General features: G+C 48.0%; 1 protein-coding gene across 1 annotated transcript; it reads right to left on the bottom strand.

Moving 5' to 3' along the window:
* Positions 1-326: 326 nt before the first annotated feature.
* Positions 327-8,877, bottom strand: LOC123068968 (ankyrin-1). The gene is made up of 12 exons (XM_044491676.1): positions 8,709-8,877; positions 8,566-8,631; positions 8,282-8,452; positions 7,960-8,097; positions 7,460-7,602; positions 6,075-6,161; positions 5,826-5,948; positions 4,828-4,977; positions 2,769-2,870; positions 1,379-1,552; positions 1,219-1,298; positions 327-827 (listed from the first exon to the last, which is right to left on the bottom strand). Exons 1-12 carry the CDS (start codon positions 8,737-8,739, stop codon positions 737-739), a joined length of 1,356 nt encoding a protein of 451 aa, XP_044347611.1. The 5' UTR covers positions 8,740-8,877; the 3' UTR covers positions 327-736.
* Between the last annotated feature and the right edge of the window lie 17,716 nt (positions 8,878-26,593).

Genomic DNA, 26,593 nt, shown 5'->3' on the forward strand with positions numbered 1-26,593 from the left:
GGATGCGCGGGTTGATATGTTTCTATAGGGTGATTGCTGATGATTGATTTGAAAAATCGTTGGCTTGATCAAAGTCATAAATCAATCCAAAATGAAATAACTCAATCTCAATGAACGAAAGAGTTCTAAAATTAGGGAACATATGAAATTAAAAGAATTTGAATGAGACCTCCTTGAGAAAATATTGACCCAGTCAAAATCAGTGGCCCAATTCTAAATTAAATATCTCAATTAATTGTGAGGCCTTAAAATTAGGAAGCACGCCGAGTGTATAGTATCAAAGAAATGAATGTAAGAGCTTTGAGAAATTGTTGACCCAGTCAAAATCAGGTGACCCAATTTCAATTAAAGACCTCAATCGAATGTGGGCTCTTCAAAACTAGGAAGCATAGTGTTATAGAGGATATTGAGATTATCTGGAAGAAAGACAAAGAGAAAGTCCACACATACACCATCGACTATCGGTGTGGTGTGATCACGTCCAAATCTACCGATACCCCCCAGCTAGCTGAATCATCGCCCTCAGAATGCCATCCATCACATGGCCGACAACAATCTGCAGCAATTCGCCATGAGTGTGCATGGCCTAATTCAGGGTTGCGGCCGGAGCAGCCAACCTACCTACAGATAAACAGGGCATGGGTGTTCCATCGTTCGAGCATTGTCAATGTACACAGTACCAAGCAACAAGTTCTTAAGAGTTTAGGACGTCCATCTGTTAGCCAAATTGCTCTCTTCAATGGTACAAATATACGGGGCGATATCCAGGTCCTTCTACACCATTCTTCTTATCGGCGTCGGATTCTGTCAACAACCTCAGAGCCTCCCTGCACATTCCAAATTATAGAGTCAGCACGGCATCTGATCTAAATCCCGTTCAAGAAGTAATTCATGGCTGGTTCAGTGCAGATGGGCCACACAGGCAAATGGAAGTAAAACCATGAAAAGCATTAGCCACATCATTGATTTCGCAAACATGCCGAGGTATGATCATATTCACACATGTACTGTGCAAAGACAAAATATCGTACTCATTCTTTTCGTAATACAAGTCCATTTATTATATCTTTTTTGTACAGTTTTGACACACTGCATGAATAATTCACACCAGAATGCTAGTTGAATCATGGAATTGTTGTCAATCAACGTAAGATTTATATATCACAGCAAACTGGCCCATAAATAAAGCATGGAGCTGAAGTAGATCAAGTAGGCTACCTTAATGCCTTCTCGATTCCAACATGTCCTGGATCCAGTTTGACAGCATCAAGAAATGAATCACATGCCTTTTCAAACTCCTGAAGTTAGAGTTGAGTCGGTCATCAAAAAGGTCTAGCCGCGAGATTTAAGTAAGTGCCAAATTGTGATTATGCATCACCTGTAGTAGCAAATATGAGTAGCCTTCCAGCCAGCATGCATGTGGGCAGTCAGGTTGTATTTGCCTGCAGATCTGTGCATCATTTAAAGCACCGTCTCTATGCAATATAAGCCGGCAAAAACCCCTATTGCCAATGATGACTGGATCAATATTGTCATGATCAAGCGTTATCGCCTACAACCAACAAACCAAACAAACAATTACATATGTTCTGACAGATCTGCATGTAGTCCTCAGATTTATCATAAATACTAAATCGCATATGGAGATGTCTCGGTAGCAAAACAGCTCAAATCAACACTGGTACCACAAGCAAGGAAAATGGTGGCTAGCCTAGTTCTAGTTGAAAGATAAAAAAAAGTTATATGTTCCCAATTGCACATCTTCTTATCGATGCAAGGGATGTATACATACACACATCACATATCTTACATGGCCACACCTTGGGTAATGAGTCTATGCACACATGTACACTCAACAAGGTAAAGCTAACACCTTTAACAACCTACTCAAACATATTATTTAAGATTTGGAGATACACCCCCAAAATATAGAAAAATGACAATTGTATAGCATACTAAAGCTATTAAGATTGTGTGCAGCAGGAGCATAAAGAGGCAAATGGAACAACCAAGATATGGTTCGATCATCAGCTAGGTATCACTGACCACATTTTCCCATAATTATTGCCATTCCACAAAGAAGTTACAATGCTTGGCACTTCCCCCAATAACCCAACCTAAAACCACTGTCATGAAAGCTGTAATCATGATCACCTATTGTCTCGAAGGACCATCTTAATTCCAGGAAATGTACTCAGACGCCATGTAGACATGGTGATAGTCATATTAGCAGACATGAGACCAGGGTAGACATGTGCCACGAACCCAAACGTTCATTATTCCACCGTGGTGCTATCAGCGTCAGTGTGATATGTGATGCTATTCTCGATGATGTTAATATGGAGCCAATTACTCCCATGATGACATGCTCAAAAGCAACTCAATCGTGCATGCCCAGAGGCACATCTGTGCTGGCACTAATAAGGATGCTGTCAAGCCATAACTCAGTGAATATGGTAAAGGGCGTAAGTGTCTATACACTTCCAACCATGGTCTTAGGTGTGTCCATGAGCCTTGTGGTACATATTTCATATTTTCCCCCTGGGCTATGTGGTACAATTAACCGTCCGCACTTGCACCCCTCTCATATCGAGAAATGCAACATTAGGAAAATCCGAACAAAGAGAAATAAAGCACATCTATAGTTTGGACGATTATCCAGAAAAACATCGGATAGTGATGCAAGCCATTTCAATGGATGCAAATGAGGAAACAATAGTAGGGAAAGAGAAATGAATTTCAGGAGCTTGAATAGTGCAATAGCATACCATATTATAGATTTCTAATGCCGCCTTGTAATCCTGTTTATACATAGCTTTGGATCCTTCTTTTTTCAATTCAGCTACTGTCATTTTAGACAAAGGGAGATCCTGAAGATTTGAAAAAATGACTCAAGATTGCAGATATTTATGTGCCATGAAATTGAAAAACAGTAGAGATATTTTCATAGTTAAACATATTATAATCTCATTCAGTTGGTACAATTTCATGTTCTAGAAAACAAGTGGAAATTAAGTACCACATTGATTACAAACCCCCAAGCTCAACTGCACCGATTACATCTGCTATACTCTGATACAACAAGAGATACAAGATTTGGCAAAGCCAGCAGCAAATTCTTTTAGAGCATCTCCAACAGCCGCCCAACGCGCGGCGCGCTAAAATTCAGTTTGCTCCAGCGGCCGCGGTGGGGAGCGCTGGCTCCAGCGGCCGCGGTAAATTTAGCACGCGCGTAGCTCCAGCAGGCGCGCTAAAATGCAGCGCGCGCGCTCTCGCACAAACACTTGGACTACGGTGCATAGATATTTTGTTCATAGATAAAACACCATACATAGTTCATAGCATAGATAAAAAACGATACAAAGATAATTTTACATAGTTCATAGCATAGATAGATAAAAAGAACTACGGTGCAACTAGAACTACTCCGAGTCGTCCTCATCATCACCCTCACAGGTGTTGTCCGAGGTAGCACGTCCTCCCAACGTTCATTGTCTGACGTGAAGAACGACTTCCCACCGGCATTGACGAGATCGCACTGCAATACGGCCAGTGCCTTCCGCCGACGCCGGTCCGCCCTCTCCGCGCGGCACCTTGCTGTCCTCTCCATCCAGAAGGCGCGCTCATTGGCAACGTCCTTCGGGTGGCGCCGGCGCCACTCCGCCATGGCTCGATCGTCCTCCTCGGCGATGAGGCGGCGCTGCCGGTGCTCCGCACGGTCCAGGTCCGTGATAAGACGAGGAGGAGGGGCGACGGCCTGCGCTTGCTCGCGCGTGTAGATGTCGCGGAAGTTCATCTGCGAGCGAGGCCTCTCTAGGTGCCACGCCGCCGCGTCCTACGCGCAGGTGGCCTCGTGCGGGGTCTCGAACGTGCCGAGGCCGAGGCGGACGTAGCCGGACCGGATCTCAGCGTAGTACGCGCCGGAGGGGCGCTCGCGGACGCCGCGGTAGCCCGAAGATGACCGGCGGCGCGGCGCCATGGTGGCGCATCGGTGGCAGGGCGCTGAAGCGGCGAGGAAGCAGCGAGGAAGCGGGGGACAGCCGGAAGCGGCGCGCCAAATCTACCGCGCGATCGCCAGCTTTCTCCCGCGCGCTCGCAAACGTTTACCGTGCGCGCTTGTTTCCCGCCTCCGCTGGAGCGCGCGAAAACTTTCCGCGCGCGCTAAATGGGCATTTTACCGCGCGCCCGCGTCTTTTGGCGCGGCTGTTGGAGATGCTCTTAGCAAAACTAAAAAGATTGCTACTCTCACAATTCTCACACCCTTTAGGACCTTAAGATTCTTGCCATAAACAAGGGTCTTAATTCTTAAATATAGCCTAGCCCTTATTCCTCTTGAGCACCTATAATTGCGTCTATCTTGCCTTGGATTGTTTGGGTTACTACAAGGCTTAGATTTTGTAGGGCCGCACCTCGTGTCTCTACCCAGTGGTGGAGGAACAGAAAAAACTTAGGTAGGGCAGGGTTAAACTAGAGTACTGGGAACTTTGGATCCATGCCACTTATGCTAATTGTCATGCTAAGAGAGCGCTGTTCAACTCCTCAAATTAAAGAATTAACAAAAGATCTAGATTTTTTAATACATGTACAAATTCTACCAGTTTTATTAGGTATGTAAACTGGATCATGCCTTACCTAATAGGCTAATCAATCACGCAGCTCTCCACCTCACTAAATAAGACAAATTTTATAGTTCAAAAGTGTCAAAAGAGAGTTCACAAGAAATGCAAGGGCAACAGTTTTTACAGTATGAGATGAATATTAAGTTTCTTGGCAGTATAGCACATAAGTAAATAAATTATAATATGCCAATGGTGTTATTGCTCATACCTCCAACTTTGGCTGTGCCTTTACATAACTAATTATTCCATCAACACTCCAATCATGTACAGCAGGAATACGAGAAGTCACTCCAAATAGGATTTCGACATCTTTGCGTGTACCAAAATATGCTGCCAATTGTATAGGCCAGTGACCATGCTGTTTGGAAAAAAGACAAAACTGAATATCACCAATGTATTTCCAGGAGAAAGAAATTAACAGAAGTCCAGCCACATGCAAGACATATAGACAAGAGACCAATAGTACGTACTCCTTTCGTGCCAAAAAGTAGGTCATAAGATCGGTTCTTCTGTGTCTATTCTACTCCCTCCGATCTAAAATAAGTGTCGCAGCTCTGGACTGAGGTTAGTTCAACCTTAGTTCAAAGCTGCGACACTTTTTTTGGATCGGAGGGAGTAGTAGATATGCTTTCAAGCAGTACACATGTCTCCAAATAATCCAGCAAGTCCTTTTTGTCGTAAACTATTGGCTGTGCATCCTATGATGCAGAGGTCAGGACACGAACTTATCCAGTATCTAAAAAACAGGCAGCAAGTTCCTAAATTACTTTATGTTACTAGCAATTTGACCGGCATTTTTTTGGTATACAATTTTACTACATTAGGAGGAAAGAAAATACTTCTAAAATTGGCCAGAGTAAATCAACCAAAATTATTTCTTTGAAAATTGTAGCAATGTTAGAGAAAATTGATACGTCAACTTCGAAGACAAGCCTTAATCTTCAAGAAAATGGAAAAAACTGTACATGAAAAAACATATCAGTAGGCATGAAATTGTATATTACAATTTACATATCATCAATACAACTTCACTGGGTATAGTGCGCCTGTCCTGAGTTAACTATTAGTTTGATATGATTGGCTTCGTGACTCGTATTACCATAATTCAAAGGTGGACGATGCATAGTTATTCAATGTTACACCCGAATGTGTAAAAAACCAATCATGGGGTGAAAGACATATACGCAGGTGGAATACAAAACTTACTTCATCTCGATCATTGGGATCTGCCCCAGCATCCAGTAGGCACTTAAGGGCGTCAGTTAGGCCAAGTCTTGCAGCACCTTGCAAGGGAGTCGCATTACGGGGACCCTTCACATCCGCACCAGCCTAGTATGTAACAGAATCATGGATGCTTCCTCTAAGTAACATAGTCACAATTTATCTGTCCACATTTTCGCTAAACTGGGATACACTTTTCAGCTTGACGCTTAATATATTAAGATGGAGCCATACCTTTACCAGTAGTTTCACACATTTCACTGAGCGACTTTCAATAGCAATGTTGAGAGGTGTCAAGAAACCTCTTAGTATCTTGTTACACTGAAAACAGATGCAATAACTAGATTAATGACAATTATCAGATGCATAAATAACAAGTAATACGCGTAGTCATAAAACGATGGAACCATGTCACTGTGACAATGAAACCTTAGCGAAAGAAAGAAAGGGGGCAGTTGGTGCAGCATTGGAAAAAAAAAGAGGACGAAAATGACATCATCAACACGACATTATTTGGTAGTGGACCGTTCAATGCATCACTAGTCAGTTCTTCACTACTGGCCTTTATATCTAGATGGCAACCAACACCTTCTTTGAAATGGAAAGATAACAATTAGGACCTATGCCCTATTTGAATATGCGGAGTTCCATATTTTGGGCCATCACATCCGGAAAACAGGCCCAAAAAATAATACATGGTGACCTTGTCAGTTATGCTAAATTTAATCATCTCCAACAATTCATTATTTACGTTAGCACGACCAACAGCATAGCAACAGCCCCAAGCAAGGGATTGTCTGCAAGTAGATTGTATCTCCAATAGAATAAGGAACTAATTGCTGGTAAAAAAACATCCTTACCAATTTGTGGGACTTATTCCCTCGAATTTCTGATATATTTGACAGCAGTAAGTGTGGTGTTTGAATGGGATATTCTGGAGCTGATATGTGTAAAATATCAGATTCGTAAAAAAGATACATAAAGTCGTGCTCTATTCCAGGTGCAAATGAGGTAATTTCCTGTGCTAATTTTTTAAACGATTCTAGTTTTCTAGGTTCGATTGCAAAAATAAATCCCATAACACTGAAACAATCCCTAGGAAATGACTGAACTATCTGACTAAGCTGCTACTTGTCGGGGCAAGCAGTCAAGCTAGAGAAATTGCGTCAGATATCAGCAGTTTAATACATGCAAACTTCGATCATGAAATTTTGACATACTACAAGATAATAAAGGTGGAGACAGAAAACTTCAATTGAAATCACAATATAGTGGAGGTCTATCTACTGAAGGTGCTAAATGATATATTTTTCAAGCTTAGATGGTGAAACTATGTGAACACAGGTAGCAGATAATTCACAGAACAAGCATGTACAGTGAAACTAGCTTTTCAGCATCTCTTAACACTATGAAGGGACATGACTGTGCAAACAAATAATGAGTAAAAGGCAAATGTCAATCCAATTTCCAAGTGTGTACTTCTTCAGATTTCGGTGACAAAACAGTACTAACTAGTTTACTGTCAAGATTCAACAACCAAAAAATGGAGAAAGCAGACGGGCAAAAATTATAAAATACAACAGTTACAAAACTGTAAAGAAACGCGCAATGGAACTTACATCTGCATGATGATCCAACAAAATCTTCATGGCCCATTCCTGCTTATGTTCAGCAGCGACATGCAACGGTGTTCCATCAATCGTAGAAAACGGATCGACATAAGCACCTCTAGAGAGCAAGAGTTCTACTACTTCACAGTGCCCTGAATCAGAAGTTTGGAATACAAATTGAGTTATGGCATTCTTCTATATGCTTCACTTCATTTCTTTCAACTTGTATCAATTGGGTTATGAATCAAATTGTGACATTGTTCTATGCCAAAGAAAATATATGATTCGTATTTTATACTTCATTAGCACAGCTACAGAAATCTATCTCTCATAATCGCAATCCATTTTTCCCTCTCCTCATCAACCAAACGGAGAACCCCCAGTGTATCAGAAATTTCACAACACTCATCACTCGAAGACATGTTCATGAAAGTAATGGAAACAGTTCAATGCACATGAGACACCAACTGAGAGAGAGAGAGAGGGTGGGGGTGGGGGGGGGGGGGTACCTCGTTCCACGGCCTCGTGAAGAGGAGTAATCCCTGTTCTGTCGGCATTATCTGGATTGGCACCATGATCAAGAAGATACTTAACAATATCCACTTGCCCACCTTTAACAATAATTGCCCAAACCAGAGGTGTTCTTCCTGCCAAGAGCACGAAAAACAGAGGCTTGTGCATTTACACCAGAAGTTCGGACTTCGGAACAACCGAACAAATAAAGAAGTTTCCTGGGCGTAGGTTCAGACATTCTATGTGACGATGGCACGTCTTCACCAGACATTTTGATTTGATTACGTAAAATCGCAGAGAGATCGAGAAGAGACAAACCTGCTTCGTCAACGGCATCCACATTCACCCCGACATCCTCGACCAGGTACTCGCACACCTCCAAATTTTGGCCCGAGGCGGCCAGGTGCAGTGCCCCAGCGCCGTGATCCTTGACGGCTTCCACCGCCTCCGCAAGGCGGCCGCGACCACCATCGAGTTTCCTCACCATTCCTGCACGTACGGATAGATCGATCCGGCCCCCCAAATAAAAATCAGGGCCGGCGCACGCAAGGGACAGAAGAAGGAGATCAAGGTGGGACCGTGGGAGAGCGGAAGAACCGTACGCTCGAGGTGAGCGAGGTCGCCCGTGGTCGCCGCGCAGAGGAGCTCCAGTTGTGGCGTCCCATCAGCTGCATGGAGAGGGGGAGGTGAATCAATCGAGTAAAGGTTCGGGTTTTGGGCGGCTGAGGGGGAGGGGGGGCCTTACCGTAGGCGAATACGTGGCGAGGGCGCACCATGGCGGCGGGGTGGGACTGGAGCGAGGTGGTAGGGTTTCGTCGGAGTGGAGAGGAGGACAGGGAGTGGGAGGAGCGAGTGTCAGCGGCTCAACTCGTGAATGTGGGGTTGGACCGTTGGAGTGTTCTTTTTGGACGAAGAACAGCTCTTTGGCGGTAATTAAACGAGGACATCAATAATCGGAAATCGTTGGGCTTTGCCTGCATCTAGTCCAAACAGATCAATTGGATGCAAGTAAGGGTGATTTGCACGCACATAGGACGTGTTTGGTTACCTGCATCGTTTTTTACCCTTTTGCATAGTTACTAATGGTTGAGGCGTCACCCGATGGCGCCGCTTGAGAGGAAGTTGTGCCCACCTTTTTGTTTTAAAAAAATCGTGTAATCCTCATCTTCATCTAAAAAAATATTTTTAAAAAAATCCTCACATCCATCTAAGAAAAGAAGTAAAAAGGAAAGAAAAAATCACCAACGCAGCCGACCATGGAGCGCCACTTTACGTAGTCCTTCATTTAAAAAAAAGGTGGAGTCATCACCTCAATCTAAAAATGAAAAAAAAAACATTTTAAAGAATTCCTCACCTCCATCCAAAAATAATATCCCAAACGTTTTTTCACCGCGACCAACCAGCTTGCGCCACATGGCATAGCCGATTGGCCGCCCTTCACGCGTAGCTTAATGGGTTTTTAATTCCAGTTGGGTCTGGTTGAGCTAATGCAGGCAAAAAACCATCATCTATACTTAGTTTGGTTGCCTGCATATAGGCTGCCTGCATTAGGGGAATTTTTTTGCCTGTCATTTGGTTGTGTGAATTAGCTTGGCAGATGCAAGTGCCCGGTGTTTAGTTGCATACAGGCAACGTGATTATGACATAACACCTACACATGACACACCTTAAAGTAGAGTTTTTGATGCTGCAAGCAACTAGTTCATCACGCCGCCGTCGGACTCGGAGCCGCGGCCAACGTCGTACTCGGCATTGTGCCGGGCGGCGGCCGCAGCCCGTCGCTGGAGTCGTCCTCGTAGTAGAGCTCGAAGCCGGAGAGCGAGCCGCCCCGCAGTACGATCACCGGGTTCATCTCCCCACGCCGACCGCTGCCACGCGGAGGCTGCGGGAACTGCTCGAGGAAGCCGCCGTCGTCATCGTAGCCCCCCTGCCACGTAGCTGGCAGACGTGAGCGCGCACGCTAGAAGAGCGGCGAGCGGGCAAAGCGCGTCCGTCCTTGGAGTTGGAGAGCGCGCGCCGATGGAGCTTGCTAGAAAGCTGACTGCGGATGGTCTGCGTGCGCATCGAGGAAAGATCAATCAAGCAGCTTGCTAGCTTGCTTGGTTGCTTTGTACGTGCGTGTTCGAATAACGAATACTACCGGCAAGGTGGGGCCGAAAGTCCTGCTCGAGGATTGTCGTGGGATTGTCACGGCAGATGTCCTAGTGTGAGGACTTAGTCGTGGAGCCATCGCAACTAGGTTAGCTTAAAGGCGTTAAACGGGACAAAGGGCACAGGGAGTTTTTACTGGTTCGGCCCCTTGCAGTGAAGGTAAAGGCCTAACCCAGTTTGAGGTGGTATTACTTATGTCTCGATTACCAGGGAGCGAATACGCTTGACCTAGCTTTCGATCTCTTGTTTCTTGCCCTAAATCGCCGTCGGGTCGTCCCTTTATATACAAAGGTTGACGCCCAGCGGCTCACGGAGTCCCGGCCGGCTCATAAACAACGTGTCCGGCTCGGTGACTAATTACCCTTGCCTTACAACATAAGTCATACATATATGGCGGTTTACACCTATGGGCCTTAAATCGCCTCTTGGGCTTTGGGCCCTTAGTAAGTCTGCTTCATGAACCGCCATCCTCAATATCATCACGGGCTTCGTCTTGATGAACCGCCATAGGTATAACCCGGCTCCTCCTGGGCGGGTCATACCTAATAGTTATATCCCCAACATTAGGCCCCAGGTTGATTTGAACTTGTTCATGCCAATCTTCAACACATAGAAAAAAATCCTTCTTCGCTTGTTCTTGTTAGATACTGTAACCCGCCATGACGTCATTTCCTGGAATTACGGAAATCCGCCATGACGTCATCTACCATTAATTTCGCGTAATACCCAATATATCTTAACAGATCCTGATCCTTAATAACTGTCCCAAAAATCGAGGCATCCGAGCAGCTGGATAATCATTCTTTGGCCTTGTTTTTCACGCCCATCTGCTACCCTTCTCCTTATAAATAGGGTCACACAACCCTCTTTCCATTTTCCCCTCTTTCCTTCTCATCTTCCACCTCTCTCCGCGGCGCATCTGCACACCTGAGCCCTGTTGCCGCCGAGCTTGTCAACTTCCTCGACCCTGGCCGCTGCATCGACCTGAACGTGACCAGAGAAACCGCGGCGCCGCTCCATTGCCCAGTGGATCCAGTAAGTGCCTCTCCTTTCTCCTATGTAGATCTCCATTAGGGTTTCTCGAAGTTCTTCTGAGTTCATCCTTGTTCTTCGCTACAGCTTGTAACTTTGATTCAAACTTAGCACTCCTCCTGCACGGTGGAACCGTGATGCTTGTTCTGTTATTAGATCATCTCATTCTACGTAAGAAAAAACCAATCTAAACATATGAACTGCTCGAGAACTATAATTTAGGTCAAAAATATTTTCCATTATCCGAAGTGTTGCAGATCCGAAATCCTAGCATCAATCTGTGAAACCTGTTTGCTTCAACACTTAGTAGAATTCGCTCTTGATAGATCTTGAATACCATTGCTGTCATGGCGGCTTACATCACCAGTTTATAATTATCCAAATATCATTAGGCCCCATTTAAGCCGCCACTCTGAATATATATTGTAGTCTTTTACTTCCAGCTTAATGAATGAACTTAAACCGGCAAAAAATTTCTTTCCTTTAGGCTTCTTTCTTCACAATGCCGCCGAAGACAGTCACTTCCTGTAATTGGGTTCGCTCCATTGTCACTGAGAAAACGTTAACCGATTTTGTGAAAATCGGCTATTTACCAGCAAAAAATGTCATGCATTGGCGCGCCCCCGATTCAAGCGAAGAATGACCTCAGCCAAAGGATGACGAGGTCATTGTATTTACTGATCACATGAATCGGGGCTTCTCACCGCCCGGTTCTAAATTTTTCCGAGATGTTCTGCACTTCTTTCAGCTTCATCCTCAAGACATCGGGCCCAATTATGTTTCAAATATCTGCAACTTTCAAGTCTTCTGCGAAGTATATCTTCAAGAGGAGCCCAGTGTTGAACTCTTTAGGGAATGTTTTTACTTAAACCGCCAAAATGAGTTTACGAACGGACCCAGCTTGGAACTTGGCGGAATCTCAATTCAACGAAGAAGAGATGCTATCTTCCCCTATGTTTGCTTGCCGAGTCACCCCAAGGATTGGAACCAGACATGGTTTTACTGCAAAGGTACTTCTTCGGCTGACGAGAATCCGCTGTCGGGTTATCGTGTCCAGCGTCTTGACCCAAAGCATCATCTTCCCGAAAAGCTTACCACCGCTGAACGTGCAAAGCTTGCCCCCACCATTGCGAAGGTCAATGCTCTGCTGGGAAATGGTTTAACTGGCATTGACTTGGTTCGGCTGGGTTTGTTGGCAAATTATACCTTTGATTCGCTGACCCGGCTTAATGTGTACTTACACGGGTGGCATGAAGGATCCACTACACCACAGTTCTGTGTGTTTAACTGATGAGGCAATCAATGAAATGACCAAGACCCTTCTGAATGAAGATTCGGAAGACTGCAACAAAGTGGGTCTGAACCCTTTCTGCAAACTTAACCCGCCGCCGGATGTGAGTCTCTAACTTACTTTACTTGTACCTCATCATTCAAATATTCTATTAATTCCACTTTGATGACTTTCACACGCTAAATCTGATTTTCGGAAAAACAAATATGATCATGAAGCTGCCAAAAAGGCCAGGGCCACCAAGAAAAATAAGAAGAAACCAAGTGCCTCTGAACTGTTTGAACTGAACGATAGCTCTGAGTTGGAGGTAGCCCTTGACTCCCTTGGCTCCTTTTTCAATTATTTTATTGACACTGATTATTCTCAGGATGACATGGGGGCCAGCCAAGCAGTTGAAGAAGAGGTAACTATTATTTCCTCCGGCTCAGAACCTTTGCCAAGACAGAAAATTCGACGAGTAACCTGGAAAGTAAGCTTTTCACACTCCTTAGCTCGATCATCACTTTCTTTTGAAGCAACAGCAGCACGAGAACCGGCGACAGACTCGAACTAGCGGAGGTGGAGAATTATCTTCCGGCTTACCGAATACTCCAGCTCCGCAGAAACATCGAAACGAGGTCCTTCCAAACTTAAACTCTTTTTACCCATTGGCGGGTCTCATTTGCCAGCCACTTAATTCTTCCGATTCAAACTACCAAGAGGCTTCTCGCTCCTCTTCTGGCGACTCATCATCGACCCAATTGCCAGCTTTCAAGACTGCTCCTGGGTAATAAAAATTTCTTCAATTTCTATCTCCTTATGTTCTTTTATATTTGTATCGACCTCTCATGATCCATGTAGTGGAAAGGCAAAGCCTAGCAAGAAGGCAAAGGTGATCAACCCGGCTGAAGATCCCAAAATCCCTGAACCGGAACAGCAAGCTCCAGCATCTGACACATCCGTGCCACCCTTAGAAGAGCATGTCCATGATGTTCCACCAGAAATTCCTGACCTTTCCTGTGAACAAACAAACATCAATCCTTTGAACATTGAATCGTCCAGCCCAGTCAAATCATCAGAAACACATGCTGAAGATGTTATGATCACTGGCTCCGGCTTTCGAGATCCGGGAAAACCTACTACCTTGGCCAAACATTCTGCCAAAGAGGAACTTATTGAGAGGCGGAAAGTGAGATTTGACATCGCCAACTATTCTCAATTAAGTATTAGTGAAGTGCTCTCTGGTTATCTCAATCAGGTGCATACCAGCCGCGACCTTGAAATTGATATGGTAAAGCAGATGCATAAAAAATATGAGGTATGGACTCCTGCTTTAATGAATTATGCATCTCCTGTCAGCCCCCAAGTCTACTGTGTATGATAGGACTGAATATGATGTAGACTGAGAATAACCATGAATATAAAAAGCATTTTTGGTAGAATCCTTCAAAGGCCAACTTTCATTAGAATTAAATCGGATCTTTAATGATCAACATTGCATCCGTAGCCCCCAAGGGCCGGTTTAATCAGCATGAATGAACCGGTACTTGGTCATCATTGTTTATAAATCAAAGCTTACTTGAGTAGCCCCCATGAACTGGTTGTGGTTGTTGGCGACACAACCAGGTCATCATAAATTAGTAATAAGACGCAAGCAATATGCATTAGCCCCCAAGTGCCAAGTACTCTTGCTTGCAAAGTGCTTGGGACTTATTAACATAAGTTGTTGTATGAATAATTTTTTCGGCAGGCATTAGCCCCCAAGTGCCAAGTGTTGTTGCTAGCAACGAGGCTTGGGACTTATATTCCTGTAACCCGGATATGAATATGTTCACAAATCTGTACTTGTACAGGATGCCACTGCTCAACTTCAATCGCAATTGGCTGATGCGAAGACCCAGCTGCAGAATCAAGAATCTGAGACCCGGAAAGCCGATTCAAAATTCCAATTTATCGTGGCTGAAACGGAACAACTTAAGACTGGTTTTGAAGCTAAAAGAGACGCCTGAGCTGAAGAGAAAACTGCCTTCACGCATCGGGTTGAAAAGGCGGAGGCGGCTCTTCAAGATGGTTTCTTCTATCTTTGATGAGTCGCCTTGCTAATATCAAAACTGAATCTCTTCCTTAATGGTATAAACCACCTCTAACCAATCCATAATTATTACTCAGGTCCCAGGAGCAACAATCTTAATCAAGAGACGCTTGTGAAGCTCAAGGTTGTTTATACACTTGTTGAACAGCTATATACTAGAACTCAGCGCGCACTGGCCACAATTTCTCCGACTAATCAAGCACCTACTCTCTTGAGTGGTGTCTTGAAAAAGCTTTCTATTCTTCCTGCTAGGATTGGTGAGATGAAGCGGTCATCTGCAAGAGCCGGTGTTGTGATAGCTTTAAGCCGAGCGAAGGCATGGCTAGCAGAGCTAGACCCGGACGATATAGCCACTGGTTAGCCAAGCTTAAAATAAGATGGCATTCCCTTTGAGAAAAAAGACCTTGCTGCCTGCGTGAAGGAGATACGTCCCCTGGCCAGCTTGATTGCAAATGAAACGGATCTTTCAAGATACCAACCGGCTTATGACATGGATAATCAGAAGATGCCCATGTGGGCTTATAAAGTGATGGATCTAATCCCCCCAATCCATAAGCATACTTTCGCCCCTGATATTGAACCGTCCAAACTTATAGATGATGAAGCTGAATTCCAAGCCTTGCGTGGCATCGATTGGTCATCACCAAATTTTCAGACGGCGGAGGAGGACGAAGAACCGGAGAACGGTGATCCAGAAGGCTCAAGTCATCAAGGCCAAGAAGATTGATCTGCTGGGCGATTCATATATTTGATCCTCTGAAAAACACTTTAAACATTTGGGCTATCTAAGCCATGTAATAGTCTAGTGAAACTTTGCTCTGTCGTGCCATCGTGCACGTTTGTGTTTTGCCCAACACTGTTTGATACGCCACTTGAAAGCTATCATTTCATGCTTATGATGACGTTGATTTATTCAGATGAGATTTAGCATTATCCTGCACACAAGTAGATCACAAGTACCCTGGCGGTTTACCGCAGGGCGAGTCATAATACCTCATATAAAACCACTGGTGACTAAAACATTTCATAACCTGGGCCGTTTTAATCATAATTTAATGCACTTCAAAACTAACATACATGTGATATGTGATTAAAACTGTCGGCTTATCATACTAATGCAGTAAGGGTGATAACCCAAAACTTAGAAGACGAAACTTTCAAGTACCGAATATCATCATATGCTAGCGACTTATTGTCCAAAACCAGCTCACGAGGGTAGTAATGCTATGTTCTCTTTGGTGAATATACCTATGTTTGAACAGGAAGCCCCCTCGTGCCTTGTAATCATGGCGCATGAACCGGACCAAGAGGGATATTCACAGCTATGCTCAATGAGCAGGAAGCCTCCAAGTGGTTTGTGGCTTTGAGCCAATCAAGAGGGATATCCACAGTTATGCTTCGAATACGAGCAGGAAGCCCTCAAGTGACTATAAGTTTTGGCATTGCGCCGATCAAGAGGGATATTCACAGCTATGCTTCGAATACGAGCAGGAAGCCCCCAAGTGACCATACGTTTTGGCATTGCGCCGATCAAAAGGGATATTCACAGCTATGCTTCAAATACAAGCAGGAAGCCCCCAAGTGACCATAAATTTTGGCATTGCGCCGATCAAAAGGGATATTCACAGCTATGCTTCAAATATCAGCAGGTAGCCCCTAAGTGACCATAAATTTTAAAGATTCATTATTCTTTAAAATGAAAATGACAAAGGCCTTGTCGGCATTCTGGGAACGAGGGTCCCCAGACTTGCCTACCTGCGGCCTGCAACGTGCCTCAAGTGGGGGACCAATGCAGCCCAGCTTCATCAGCTCAAGCTCAAGACCCTTGTGAGGGGCCAAGCCTCGCGGGGTGGACGACATGCAGCTTCCTCAGGAGCAGCCTCCTCAGGCAGGCTCGCGAGGAGGCGGAGAGATCAAGGCAGGGCACCTCCCGAGGGGCCCGTGACACAAGCCATGACGATCGAGGCCAGGCGGGCGCCGGCCTGCGCAGTGTCCTTGTTTCCCTTTCGGTGCAAAGGGGGCAAGCACAGGCCGAGGCATCAGGCAAAGGTTACCATTTCGGTGCAACAAGACCAACACCAGCAGAACGGCAGGATGGAGGTCATCGTGGAGCCCAGAGCGGCGTCATCGTCAGGACCTTTGGCAGCCGAAGACCAACTTTAGTCAGGATAAGTGTACCAGATGTTCCCCTTCAAAATGGCCAATTGTTGGCGCCCTTCCCGCTCATTATTTGGGAAGAGGCCCAGGGCCTCGCTCTATAAATAGGACTAGCCACCACAGGGTAGAGGCATCTGGAGGCATCGAGAAACAGATCGGTCAGAGAGAGAGAGAGAAGCGACTGAACTCACCCAAGCAGTTCATCGCACCAGCTCAAGAACAGCCCCTCGCGAGGCTGTTCTCCCTTCGTACTGTTCACCATCAGCCCCTGATGCAATCCACCACACCACACACTGGAGTAGGGTATTACACCACAATGGTGGCCTGAACCAGTATAAATCTCGTGTTCCTTGTGTGTTCATCTTTCTTGCTTAGATCCTTGCGAGACTTCGAGACGTGAGCTGGTAGGGGAGAGATCTCCATGTGCACCCCAGTGTTCGAACCTCAAGGGTCTGCCGGAACCCAAAATCCGACATTTGGCGCGCCAGGTAGGGGTGCGCCGGAATCTTTCTTCCGCTGGTCGTGTCTGATCTTCTGCCATGGCCATGGCTGACGCTCGCCGAGCTCGCGCCAGGCACCAGGCTGCTCTGGCCACCCGCGTCGCCCAGACGGCGCCTGTCGGTGGACGCTGTCGGTGCCAAAATCGACGGATCTCGGGTAGGGGGTCCCGATTTGTGCGTCAAGGCTGATGGTAATAGGAAGCAAGGGACACAGATGTTTACCCAGGTTCGGGCCCTCTCGATGGAGGTAAAACCCTACTTCCTGCTTGATTAATATTGATGATACGGGTAGTACAAGAGTAGATCTACCACGAGTTCGTAGAGGCTAAACCCTAGGAGCTAGCCTATGATGGTATGATTGTAGTTGTGATCGGCCTTCTAAGGACCCAACCTCTCCGGTTTATATAGACACCAGAGAGGGCTAGGGTTTACATGGAGTCGGTTACAAGGAAGGAAATATAATATGCGGAGCGCCAAGCTTGCTTTCCATGCAAAGGAGAGTCCCATCCGGACACGGGCCGAAGTCTTGAGTCTTGTATCTTCACGCTTCAATAGTCCGGTCGTTGTACACAGTACGGCTGTCCGGATACCCCCTAATCCAGGACTCCCTCAGTAGCCCCTGAACCAGGCTTCAATGACGATGAGTCCGGCGCGCAGTATTGTCTTTGGCATTGCAAGGCGGGTTCCTCCTCCGAATACTCCAAAGTAGTTATCGAACACGTAGACCGTGTCCGGATCTGCAAGATGATCTTCATATGGCAAAAATCCGATCTGCTGGCAATCTTCGTGTGTCATGCCCGTGCATCATGGACTGATCCAACGCGAACCGGCGTTTCTTATCCCACCACGGCTCGTGTTACAAGGCGGTTTTATTGGCACGTCCCGTCGAGGCAGAGATCATGTTCCTCTCATCACGGGATTTTACATTAATATGGGCGCGCGTGACCCCACGACGGCCGTTGGTATAACTCCGCGTGTTTTTAGATAAGCCTCAAACGGTCACACCGAGGACTCTTGATTTTCACCCCCTTTATAAAGGGGTCGAGGTCTATGCCTCTTTTCCACCTTCCTCGCGCCTTCTCGCACCTCAAGTTCTAACACCCTAAACCCAAGCCTCAACACCCCAGATCCTCCAATATGTCCGGATCCGTCCCTCAGGGCCGATGGGTGGCCTCCTCGATTCAAAAGGAAGACATTGCGAGGCTTAGGGAGGTCAGATACCTGACCGCCGATATTCAGCACACGCTTCCTGCTCCAGGGCAGGTCATCCCCACACCGGAGCCTAATGAGTGCGTCGTTTCTGTCCCACACTTCCTCCGCGGCTTGGGCTTTACCCTCGACCCCTTTGTGAGGGGGCTCATGTTCTATTATGGGCTGGATTTTCATGATCTGGCTCCGGACGCCATCCTCCATATCTCGTCGTTCATTATCGTGCGCGAGGCTTTTCTCCATGTCACCCCACACTTCGGCTTATGGCTTAAGACCTTCAATGTGAAGCCAAAGATGATCAAGGGGCGGCATGCGGAGTGCGGAGGTGCCGTAATAAGAAGAAATGCCGATGCCCCATGGCCAGAGGGTTCTTTCCCGGAAGTATCCGGCGTATGGCAACGGAGGTGGTTTTATGTCACGGCTCCCAGAGGCACGAAGTGGTGGCTGATCCCGAGTTCCGCTCGGGCCCTCCATCATAACTAGCGTCCTGGACCGATGTAGGGCGGAGTTGGGGGCCCGCTGGTGATGTACCAGTACTGCAGAATCGCATCCGGGAGCTTCTCGAGAGGGACATCAACCTCATCAGCGTAATGCAAGTGATGTTAATCCGACGGATGTTGCCGTGCCAACGCCGGCCTCTCCGGATGTGGGAGTTCAATCCGGAGGGTCTGCGGATTGTCAAGCACTTCTTCGGCTTAAAGCTCGGAGAGATGTGCAAATTATTCTTTGGACCAAAAGTAGAGTGTTCGGACACCACCGAGGATGCGGGCCTAAGCTGCAATCGCCTCGATACCCAAGTAAGTAATCTTGACACCGGACACCTTGTTTTGAGTTTGTCATAGTTGTTTATTCTGAAAATCATCCGTGGCCAGGAATGGCTCAATAAGGCGGAGAGAATCAGGTGTCCGGCGCCGCTTCCCGAAGGTTCGCCTAGTCCCACCATGGCCAAGATGCTTGACCAGGTACTCAGCAGGATGCCCTCGGGGAAAGACAAGGGGGAGAACGAATAAACCGAACTCCACACGCTACGCATTCGAACCAGGGGGAATTGCTACCTCCCTTAAGGGGTATAGTCGAGAAAGGGAGGCTAAGGCCTCCTCCCCACGCGGGAAGAAGAGGGCAGCCTCCGAAAACTTGGAAGCGGAGATGCCCAAATCAAGGAAAAGACATCCCTAGGGGACCTTGCCCCGACGGGCACCCTCACCACACCATGCGCTCCAACGGGCCAGCCCTCCACCGAGCTGAAAGCCAATCTACAATCCGAAGGTACTGTGTTTCTCCTAGATCAATAACCAGGATTCGACTTTTTGCAGTTCGGCCAGCAACTCTTCTCAACAGGGTTCGTCTTCGGGGGACCTTCCTCCGGAGATGATGGAGAGCAACACCCCACCCCCTTCTTCGACTCATGAAGCGGGCGACATCGAGGTGTCTCCACGGAGGAGTCCGGATCTGCCGAAGCCGGAAGTCAATTCGTCAGCCGCCCTGCACCCGAAGCATTTGGCTACAATGGGGGGCGATGGGAAGAGTCCGGCGCAGTTCGATGTCCGGCCGGATGTACTGACAGGCTTACTGGAGTGAGCTGTGCTCTCGGAGGAGCACCGCTCATTAATGAGCGTGGTGCTCAAGAAGATTTCATCGGTTTGAATGAAGCGTTCACAAGCCTGCTCAGAGGCTTTGAGGTATGTAATGAAGAATACACTATTTCTTTCGCTGTGAGGCACGCGCTAGGTGTGCTCCCTATAGATAGTAGCTCCTAAGACTCTGGTTGCCCGCCCTAGGCGGCAAACAGGGGATCATAAACCAATGATTATGCTGTAAATATGTGCAGGTACCTGTGGGTCCGGATGCCAGCCAGTCCGTTGAAGTTGCCGAACTAGCGAGGCAAATTGGATCGATTGATGCCGATATCACCCTGGTGAATGAGCGGCTGGAAAAATCACAAGGTATGTGTCATGTCTTCCCTTGTATAGGAAAATATGAAGGTGGCATGATATTGTCGTAATATGTTTGGACTGCAGATGGTGCTGCTGCCGTGGAGGCCCTGAGGGCGGAACTTGCTCAAGCCAAGGAACAAGCTCGGGTGAGCAATGCGGCTGCCCTAAAGACGACCGAGGAATTGAGGGCCGAACAGGCTGCTCATCGCCGAAGCAAGGAGAAGATAGCCGAAATGGCCGCTGAGTTAAAAAATGCCGCTAACCGGTATGAGTTCCTTAAAAAGGAGCATGAGGGTAGTTTGGCTGACCTGAACAAGGCACTTAATGCCACCAAGGAAATACGGACCGAGCTCAGGGGTGCGCGGGAGGAGCTTCAACAGGCTGGTAAAATTGCGGCTGGGAGCTCCTATTTGCTGCGGACGAAGTTTTTCGATCCGAAGTACGCTCCCCTGGATAGGCGTTGGAGTCCGACGGACGCATATGCGGATCTAGCGAAGTGTACAGCTGACGCTGCCGAGTTCTTCAAAGATCAAGGTGATAAGGAAGTGGAGGAGCTTTTCTGGTCGCAATTCCACGCTCCCACTCGCCCGCTGCCGTTAAGTGACAAGATGGCTGCTGTAGCGGAGCTCCATAGGCTATCCGGGCTTGCAATGCAGTCTGTAATAGACCATCTTTGGCCAAAAGGGCCTAAGCCGGACAGTTACTCTGGCTTGGTGCAACAATTCCTTGGAGCCATGCCCCGAATCGATGCCATGAGAAGGTCGGCGTGCATAGAAGGTGCACGGATGGCTCTTGCCCGCGTTAAAGCCTATTGGACGGACATGGAGGCCACCATTATAGCGGCCCAGGATCCGGTAGGGGGCCAATATCCGGCCGAGCACTACTTGGCACAGGTCACAGAAGGTGCCCGCCTAATAGAGGCGCAATGCTCGAAGAATGTCTTGTTCGAATGATGAACAAAATTATTGTAAAAACAATGTTTATTTTGGTTATGAGGCCAGATTTATACTATTTACCTGAGAATATGATTATTTCCCCTGTGCGGCTGTTTATATATATGTATATATAAATATGTAATCCGTAAGTTAGCAGTCGTTGGCTTTAGCCCCCACGCATACAATACGGGGGTGTTCACGAAAAAATATGCTTAATCACACTTGATCCAACGTCTTGGTCCATTAAGGAGGTGATCGCACGACGAACTAGGCAACCGGACTATATAGCTGTAACACTTTCGCTTAGCCACGGGATTCTGACGTGGGGCTACTATGTAGCCCCTGGTACCTTCGCGTGCATCCGAATACGGGCGCGTATGTACCTGGCCGGGAAATGGCCCTTCGTTAATGCGGAGGAATCCTAAAGATTCCGGTGAGTCGTCGAGTGGTTGACCAGTCTCTCGCTGTATCATGATAGTCTGTTTTCGGCTTTCTCTACTGAGGTGCTCATCCGGAATAACCAGGGCACAATCGCAGTAGTTCTCCTTTGGCCACCCTAGCTGATAATAACGGAATATAAGGCGGCAAACCCAGGAGCCGGGCTAACCCAACATTTGACCAAAGACATGATTCGGAGCTGATGCATATAAGGCCAAACTTGTGACGCCAAACACTCCCGAAGGTATTTGGACTTTATAACAGATGATGGGCTCTAGAATGCCCATTCATTATAAACCTGTGTTTCCAGGTACGTGCGTTGATCTGTCATGGCGAAATGGCAAAACGGCAGTATCCTCTGTGGGTATAGAACCCATGGGATGGTTAAGCAACAAGAGGCAATAGAAAAGGTTTACATAGGGGCTTAATCTAAAAAGAAACCTGTTGGACGGGGCCCCGCTGCACGTCTGCGCCTTTGTCTCCGTTGTGCCGCATCCTGGAAGGGTATCGTGCGAACATTGTCTGCGGAAAAAGGAAACTCGTAGGAGAGTGCAACGTAAGTATGCGATGGATAGTAAAAGTGTAAGATGTTGGCCTGCCAATAAGGTTGAGCCAAGTGTGGGGCTTTATCGCATTATAGCCCCTGGTATCCGCTATAGGATTACATATACGGTGCCCTGGTTTGATATGGGCTGCCGGACTCGTCTAACCGTGTCTGTGGTCTTAACGACCAGTCATGTTTTTTTTATGTTGTAGGCCGCTTATAGTCCGTCCGATAGGGCCATCGCGTGTTCCTCTGCGCGCGAAGAGCGCTCTGTTATTCCACTAACGGTGATGACGCCACGTGGACCAGGCATCTTGAGTATGAGGTAGCCATAGTGCGGCAATGTGTTGAAGTGGGCGAAGGCCGTTCTTCCAAGCAATGTGTGATAGTTGCTTTGGAAGGGTGCGATGATGAAGAGTAGTTCTTCGCTTCTGGAGTTGCCTAGAGAGCCGAATGTTACCTCCAGTATGATGGAGCCCCTGCTGTAGGCTTCAACGCCTGGTATCACCCCTTCAAGGGTGGTGTTGATTTTACTGATCCTGGATGGGTCTATCCCCATCCTGCGGATAGTGTCCTCACATATTAAACTGAGACTGCTGCCGCCGTCCATAAGGACGTTGGCAAGATGGTATCCGTCGATTATTGGGTCAAGCACCAAGGAATCTGATCCTTCGCGCCGAATACTAGTTCGGCCATCCAGGTGATCGAAGGTGATCGGATAAGACATCCAGTAGTTAGGTGTGGGTACGATGGGCTCTATATCGCACGGGTCTTCATGGGCGCGTTCGTGCCTTCTCAAGATTGTGCGAGTCACGTGGATCATGTTCACTGTTTTAACCTCTGGCGGGAATTTTTTCTGTCCCCCAGTGTTCGGCTGGCGAGGTTCATCCTCGTCTTCACTTGGTGTTTCCCTTCCCTTGTGTTCGGCGTTTAGTTTGCCAGCCTGCTTGAAGACCCAACACTCTCTGTGCGTGTGGTTCACAGGTTTGTCAGGGGTGGCATGAATTTGGCATAGTTTGTCCATGACTCTATTCATACCGGACGGTCCCTCTTTACTGCCTTTAGATGGCTTATTTTGCTGGTTAGGTCGAGAGCCCCTGAATCCGGCGTTAACCGTTGTGTTATCCGGGCTCTCTTCCTTGTGTTGCGTTTGTTTTTATTATGCCGTGCCTTCCCGTTGCCATCCCTTGTTTCAGATGTGCCGGGGTCGCTGGTGCCTTTACGGGCTAGCCAGCTATCTTCACCCGCGCAAAAGCGGGTCATAAGGCTTGTTAGGGCTGCCATTGTCCTAGGCTTTTCCTGGCCGAGGTGTTAGGCGAGCCACTCGTCACGGATGCTATGTTTGAATGCTGCTAAGGCTTCGGCATCCAGACAATCAACAATTTGATTCTTCTTAGTGAGGAATCTGTTCCAAAGCTTGCGGGCGGACTCTCCGGGTTGTTGGATTATGTGACTTAAATCATCAGCATCCGGAGGCCGGACATAAGTCCCTTGAAAATTTGCCCTGAAAGCATCCTCGAGTTCCTCCCAACTCCCAATTGAATTTTCTGGGAGGCTTTTCAACCAGTGTCTAGCTGGTCCCTTTAGCTTGAGGGGAAGGTATTTGATGGCGTGGAGGTCATCCCCACGGGCCATATGTATATGTAGGATAAAGTCCTCAATCCAGACCCCTGGGTCTGTCGTTCGGTCGTATGCCTCTATCTTCACAGGTTTAAAGCCCTGTGGGAATTCGTGGTCCAGTACCTCTTCAGTGAAACATAGGGGGTGAGCAGCCCCTCTGTATCTGGACGTGCTGTGGCATGCCGTCGGCTGTTGTTGTGTCTGGTGTTTATCCCGAACTGGTATTTGGTTGTCATAATTGTTTTGATGCCCACAGTCCCCCGCCGGGTTGTGTACTTTAGATCCGTAGATGGACCTAGCTGCGCCAGCTTTCTTATCCAGGTGTTCACGTGGATCATGCGCGTCTTCGGTAGTTGCTTTGTTGCAGTTATGAAGTGGTACGTCTTGCCTCCTGGTCGTGTTATTCTTTGGTGGAACGGCCTCGTCGTCGAATTCTGGCAGTAGCTTACGTTTTGGGTAGCTCTTTGTGTGGCGATCATCGCCATATCTCTCTTCAGTGTTTAGCACTTTGTTCCATCTGCGATTGAGCATTTCCTGTGCGGCTTTAAGCCGTTGCTTCTGCCTCTTCAGACTTCTCACTGTGGCCATGAGCTTTCTATGGAGGTTATCTCGTTCCACGCATTCTTCCGGAATGATGAATGTGTCATCATCCGGACTGTCTTCTTGTCCTGGGCCGGTTTGATGAACTCATCCCTCTGGATCATTGTCTTCGAGCGTCTGCTCTATGTTCGGCGTGACTTTGGTTCGTCCTACTCCATCGCTGGTTCCGAATGGTCGTTGTTGCCTTCGGGGTTGACCGGAGTATCGATCCTTCTGGTGCTCTTGCTCTTGTTTTTACTGTTGCTGGACTTGGAACGGCGTCTATGCCGTCGCTTTGGCTTTTGCCCGGGGGTTTTATCTTCCGGATTGTCACCGTCGCCCTCCTTGGGCGTATCCACCATGTATATGTCGTGTGACGAGGCGGAAGTCCGGTACCCCATAAATTCTAAATCTTCTCCTGCATCGTCGTCCATAACGTCGATCGGAGTCAAAGTCAAGCACGTCAGTTAAATCATCAACCGTGGCTATGAAGTGGGTGGTGGGTGGGTAACGAATTTCTTCGTCGCCTGCTTCCCATTCGAGCTGGACATAGTTCGGCCTGATGTCAAACAGAGAGTTTTTAGTGAGTTTAGCATGTCGCCAAAGGGCGAGTGCTGAAAGGTGTCCCAGCGGTGAACTCCATTACGGAGCCCGACCAGACTCGGCGGGCTCGGGAACGTGCGGACTAGATCCTACCACCGGATACGAATCCGAGGATCCGGAGTCACAGGCTTCCTCAAAAGCGAGGCTTGTGTTCGGCTCCACCGCCGATGAGGGTATGGCCTGCGGGGCGGGGTCCATCCCTCCGTCCCTAGGCAACGCAGTCTGCTCTAGATTTGAGTCTAGGGCTACTACAGGGGTGATACTCCGAGTGTTGTCTGACAGCAGGTTTAGGCCATGCTCGTCGTGACTGTCCGGTGCTCCTGGCGCTGGCCCGAATCCGTCGAAGATCAAGTATCCGCGGATATCCGTCGTGTAGTTCAGGTTTCCGAACCTGATTTGATGGCCAGGGGCGTAGCTGTCGATCTGCTCCAGATGGCCAAGCGAATTGGCCTGCAGTGCGAAGTCGCCGAACACGAAGATCTATCCGGGGAGGAAAGTCTCGCCCTGGACCGTGTTGTTGATGATGATTGAAGGAGCCATCGAGCCTGACAGCAATGACACAGAGGAACTCTCAATGAAAGCACCAATGTCGGTGTCAAAACCGGCGGATCTTGGGTAGGGGGTCCCGATCTGTGCGTCAAGGCTGATGGTAACAGGAAGCAAGGGACACAGATGTTTACCCAGGTTCGGTCCCTCTCGATGGAGGTAAAACCCTACTTCCTGCTTGATTAATATTGATGATATGGGTAGTACAAGAGTAGATCTACCACGAGATCGTAGAGGTTAAACCCTAGGAGCTAGCCTATGATCGTATGATTGTAATTGTGATCGGCCTTCTAAGGACCAACCTCTCCGGTTTATATAGACACCGGAGAGGGCTAGGGTTTACATGGAGTCGGTTACAAGGAAGGAAATATAATATCCGGAGCGCCAAGCTTGCCTTCCACGCAAAGGAGAGTCCCATCGGGACACGGGCCAAAGTCTTGAGTCGTGTATCTTCATGCTTCAATAGTCCGGACGTTGTACACAGTCCGGCTGTCCGGATACCCCCTAATCCAGGACTCCCTCAGACGCCCCCGTCGTTCTCCGTCGCCTGCTATCAACGCCGCCGCCGGCCCGGCGGGGAACGAGTAGCAGGCCTCGTCCCTGCATCCTTCGGTGCGGCGCGATGGCGCGCCGCCACCCCATCGCTGACTCCAGCCGGTTTGTCGTCCCACGCCCGTCGCGCCCCCACGGACGCGCACGCCGTGCTGCTCCTGGCGCGTGAGCTCCTGCACTACTGCCCTATCGACGACCTCTACGAGGACTGGCTCGCCCGCATCACCGAGCTCGGCAGTGCCGCAGGGGGCTCTCCCATGCCGTCCCTCTCGCTGCCTCGCCCTCCATCCTACGCAGGAGGCGAGGAGCAGGAGGTGCCTCCACCACCTCCTCCCCAAGAAGGCGCCTTGGCTCCAAGGCGCGCGGCCCCAGGACGAGACCCACCGCATCCGGCGCCTGCGCGACAAGAAAGGAGCTGCCAAGAGATCCCTCGCCCCCAAGAAGGTGCTCGCGTGCTCCCAGCACTGG

This window comes from Triticum aestivum, chromosome 3B, assembly GCF_018294505.1.
Source record: "Triticum aestivum cultivar Chinese Spring chromosome 3B, IWGSC CS RefSeq v2.1, whole genome shotgun sequence".
In the NCBI taxonomy this organism is placed as follows: domain Eukaryota; kingdom Viridiplantae; phylum Streptophyta; class Magnoliopsida; order Poales; family Poaceae; genus Triticum; species Triticum aestivum.

Bases quoted from the DNA above. Each gene is read 5' to 3' on its own strand.
- LOC123068968 (XM_044491676.1), bottom strand. From the start codon at position 8,739: ATGGTGCGCCCTCGCCACGTATTCGCCTACG. The intron at 7,603-7,959 runs GTACCCCCCCCC...CTTCTGATTCAG, and splicing joins TCACGAGGCCGTGGAACGAG to GGCACTGTGAAGTAGTAGAA. The intron at 1,299-1,378 runs GTGATGCATAAT...CTCTAACTTCAG, and splicing joins ACTCATATTTGCTACTACAG to GAGTTTGAAAAGGCATGTGA.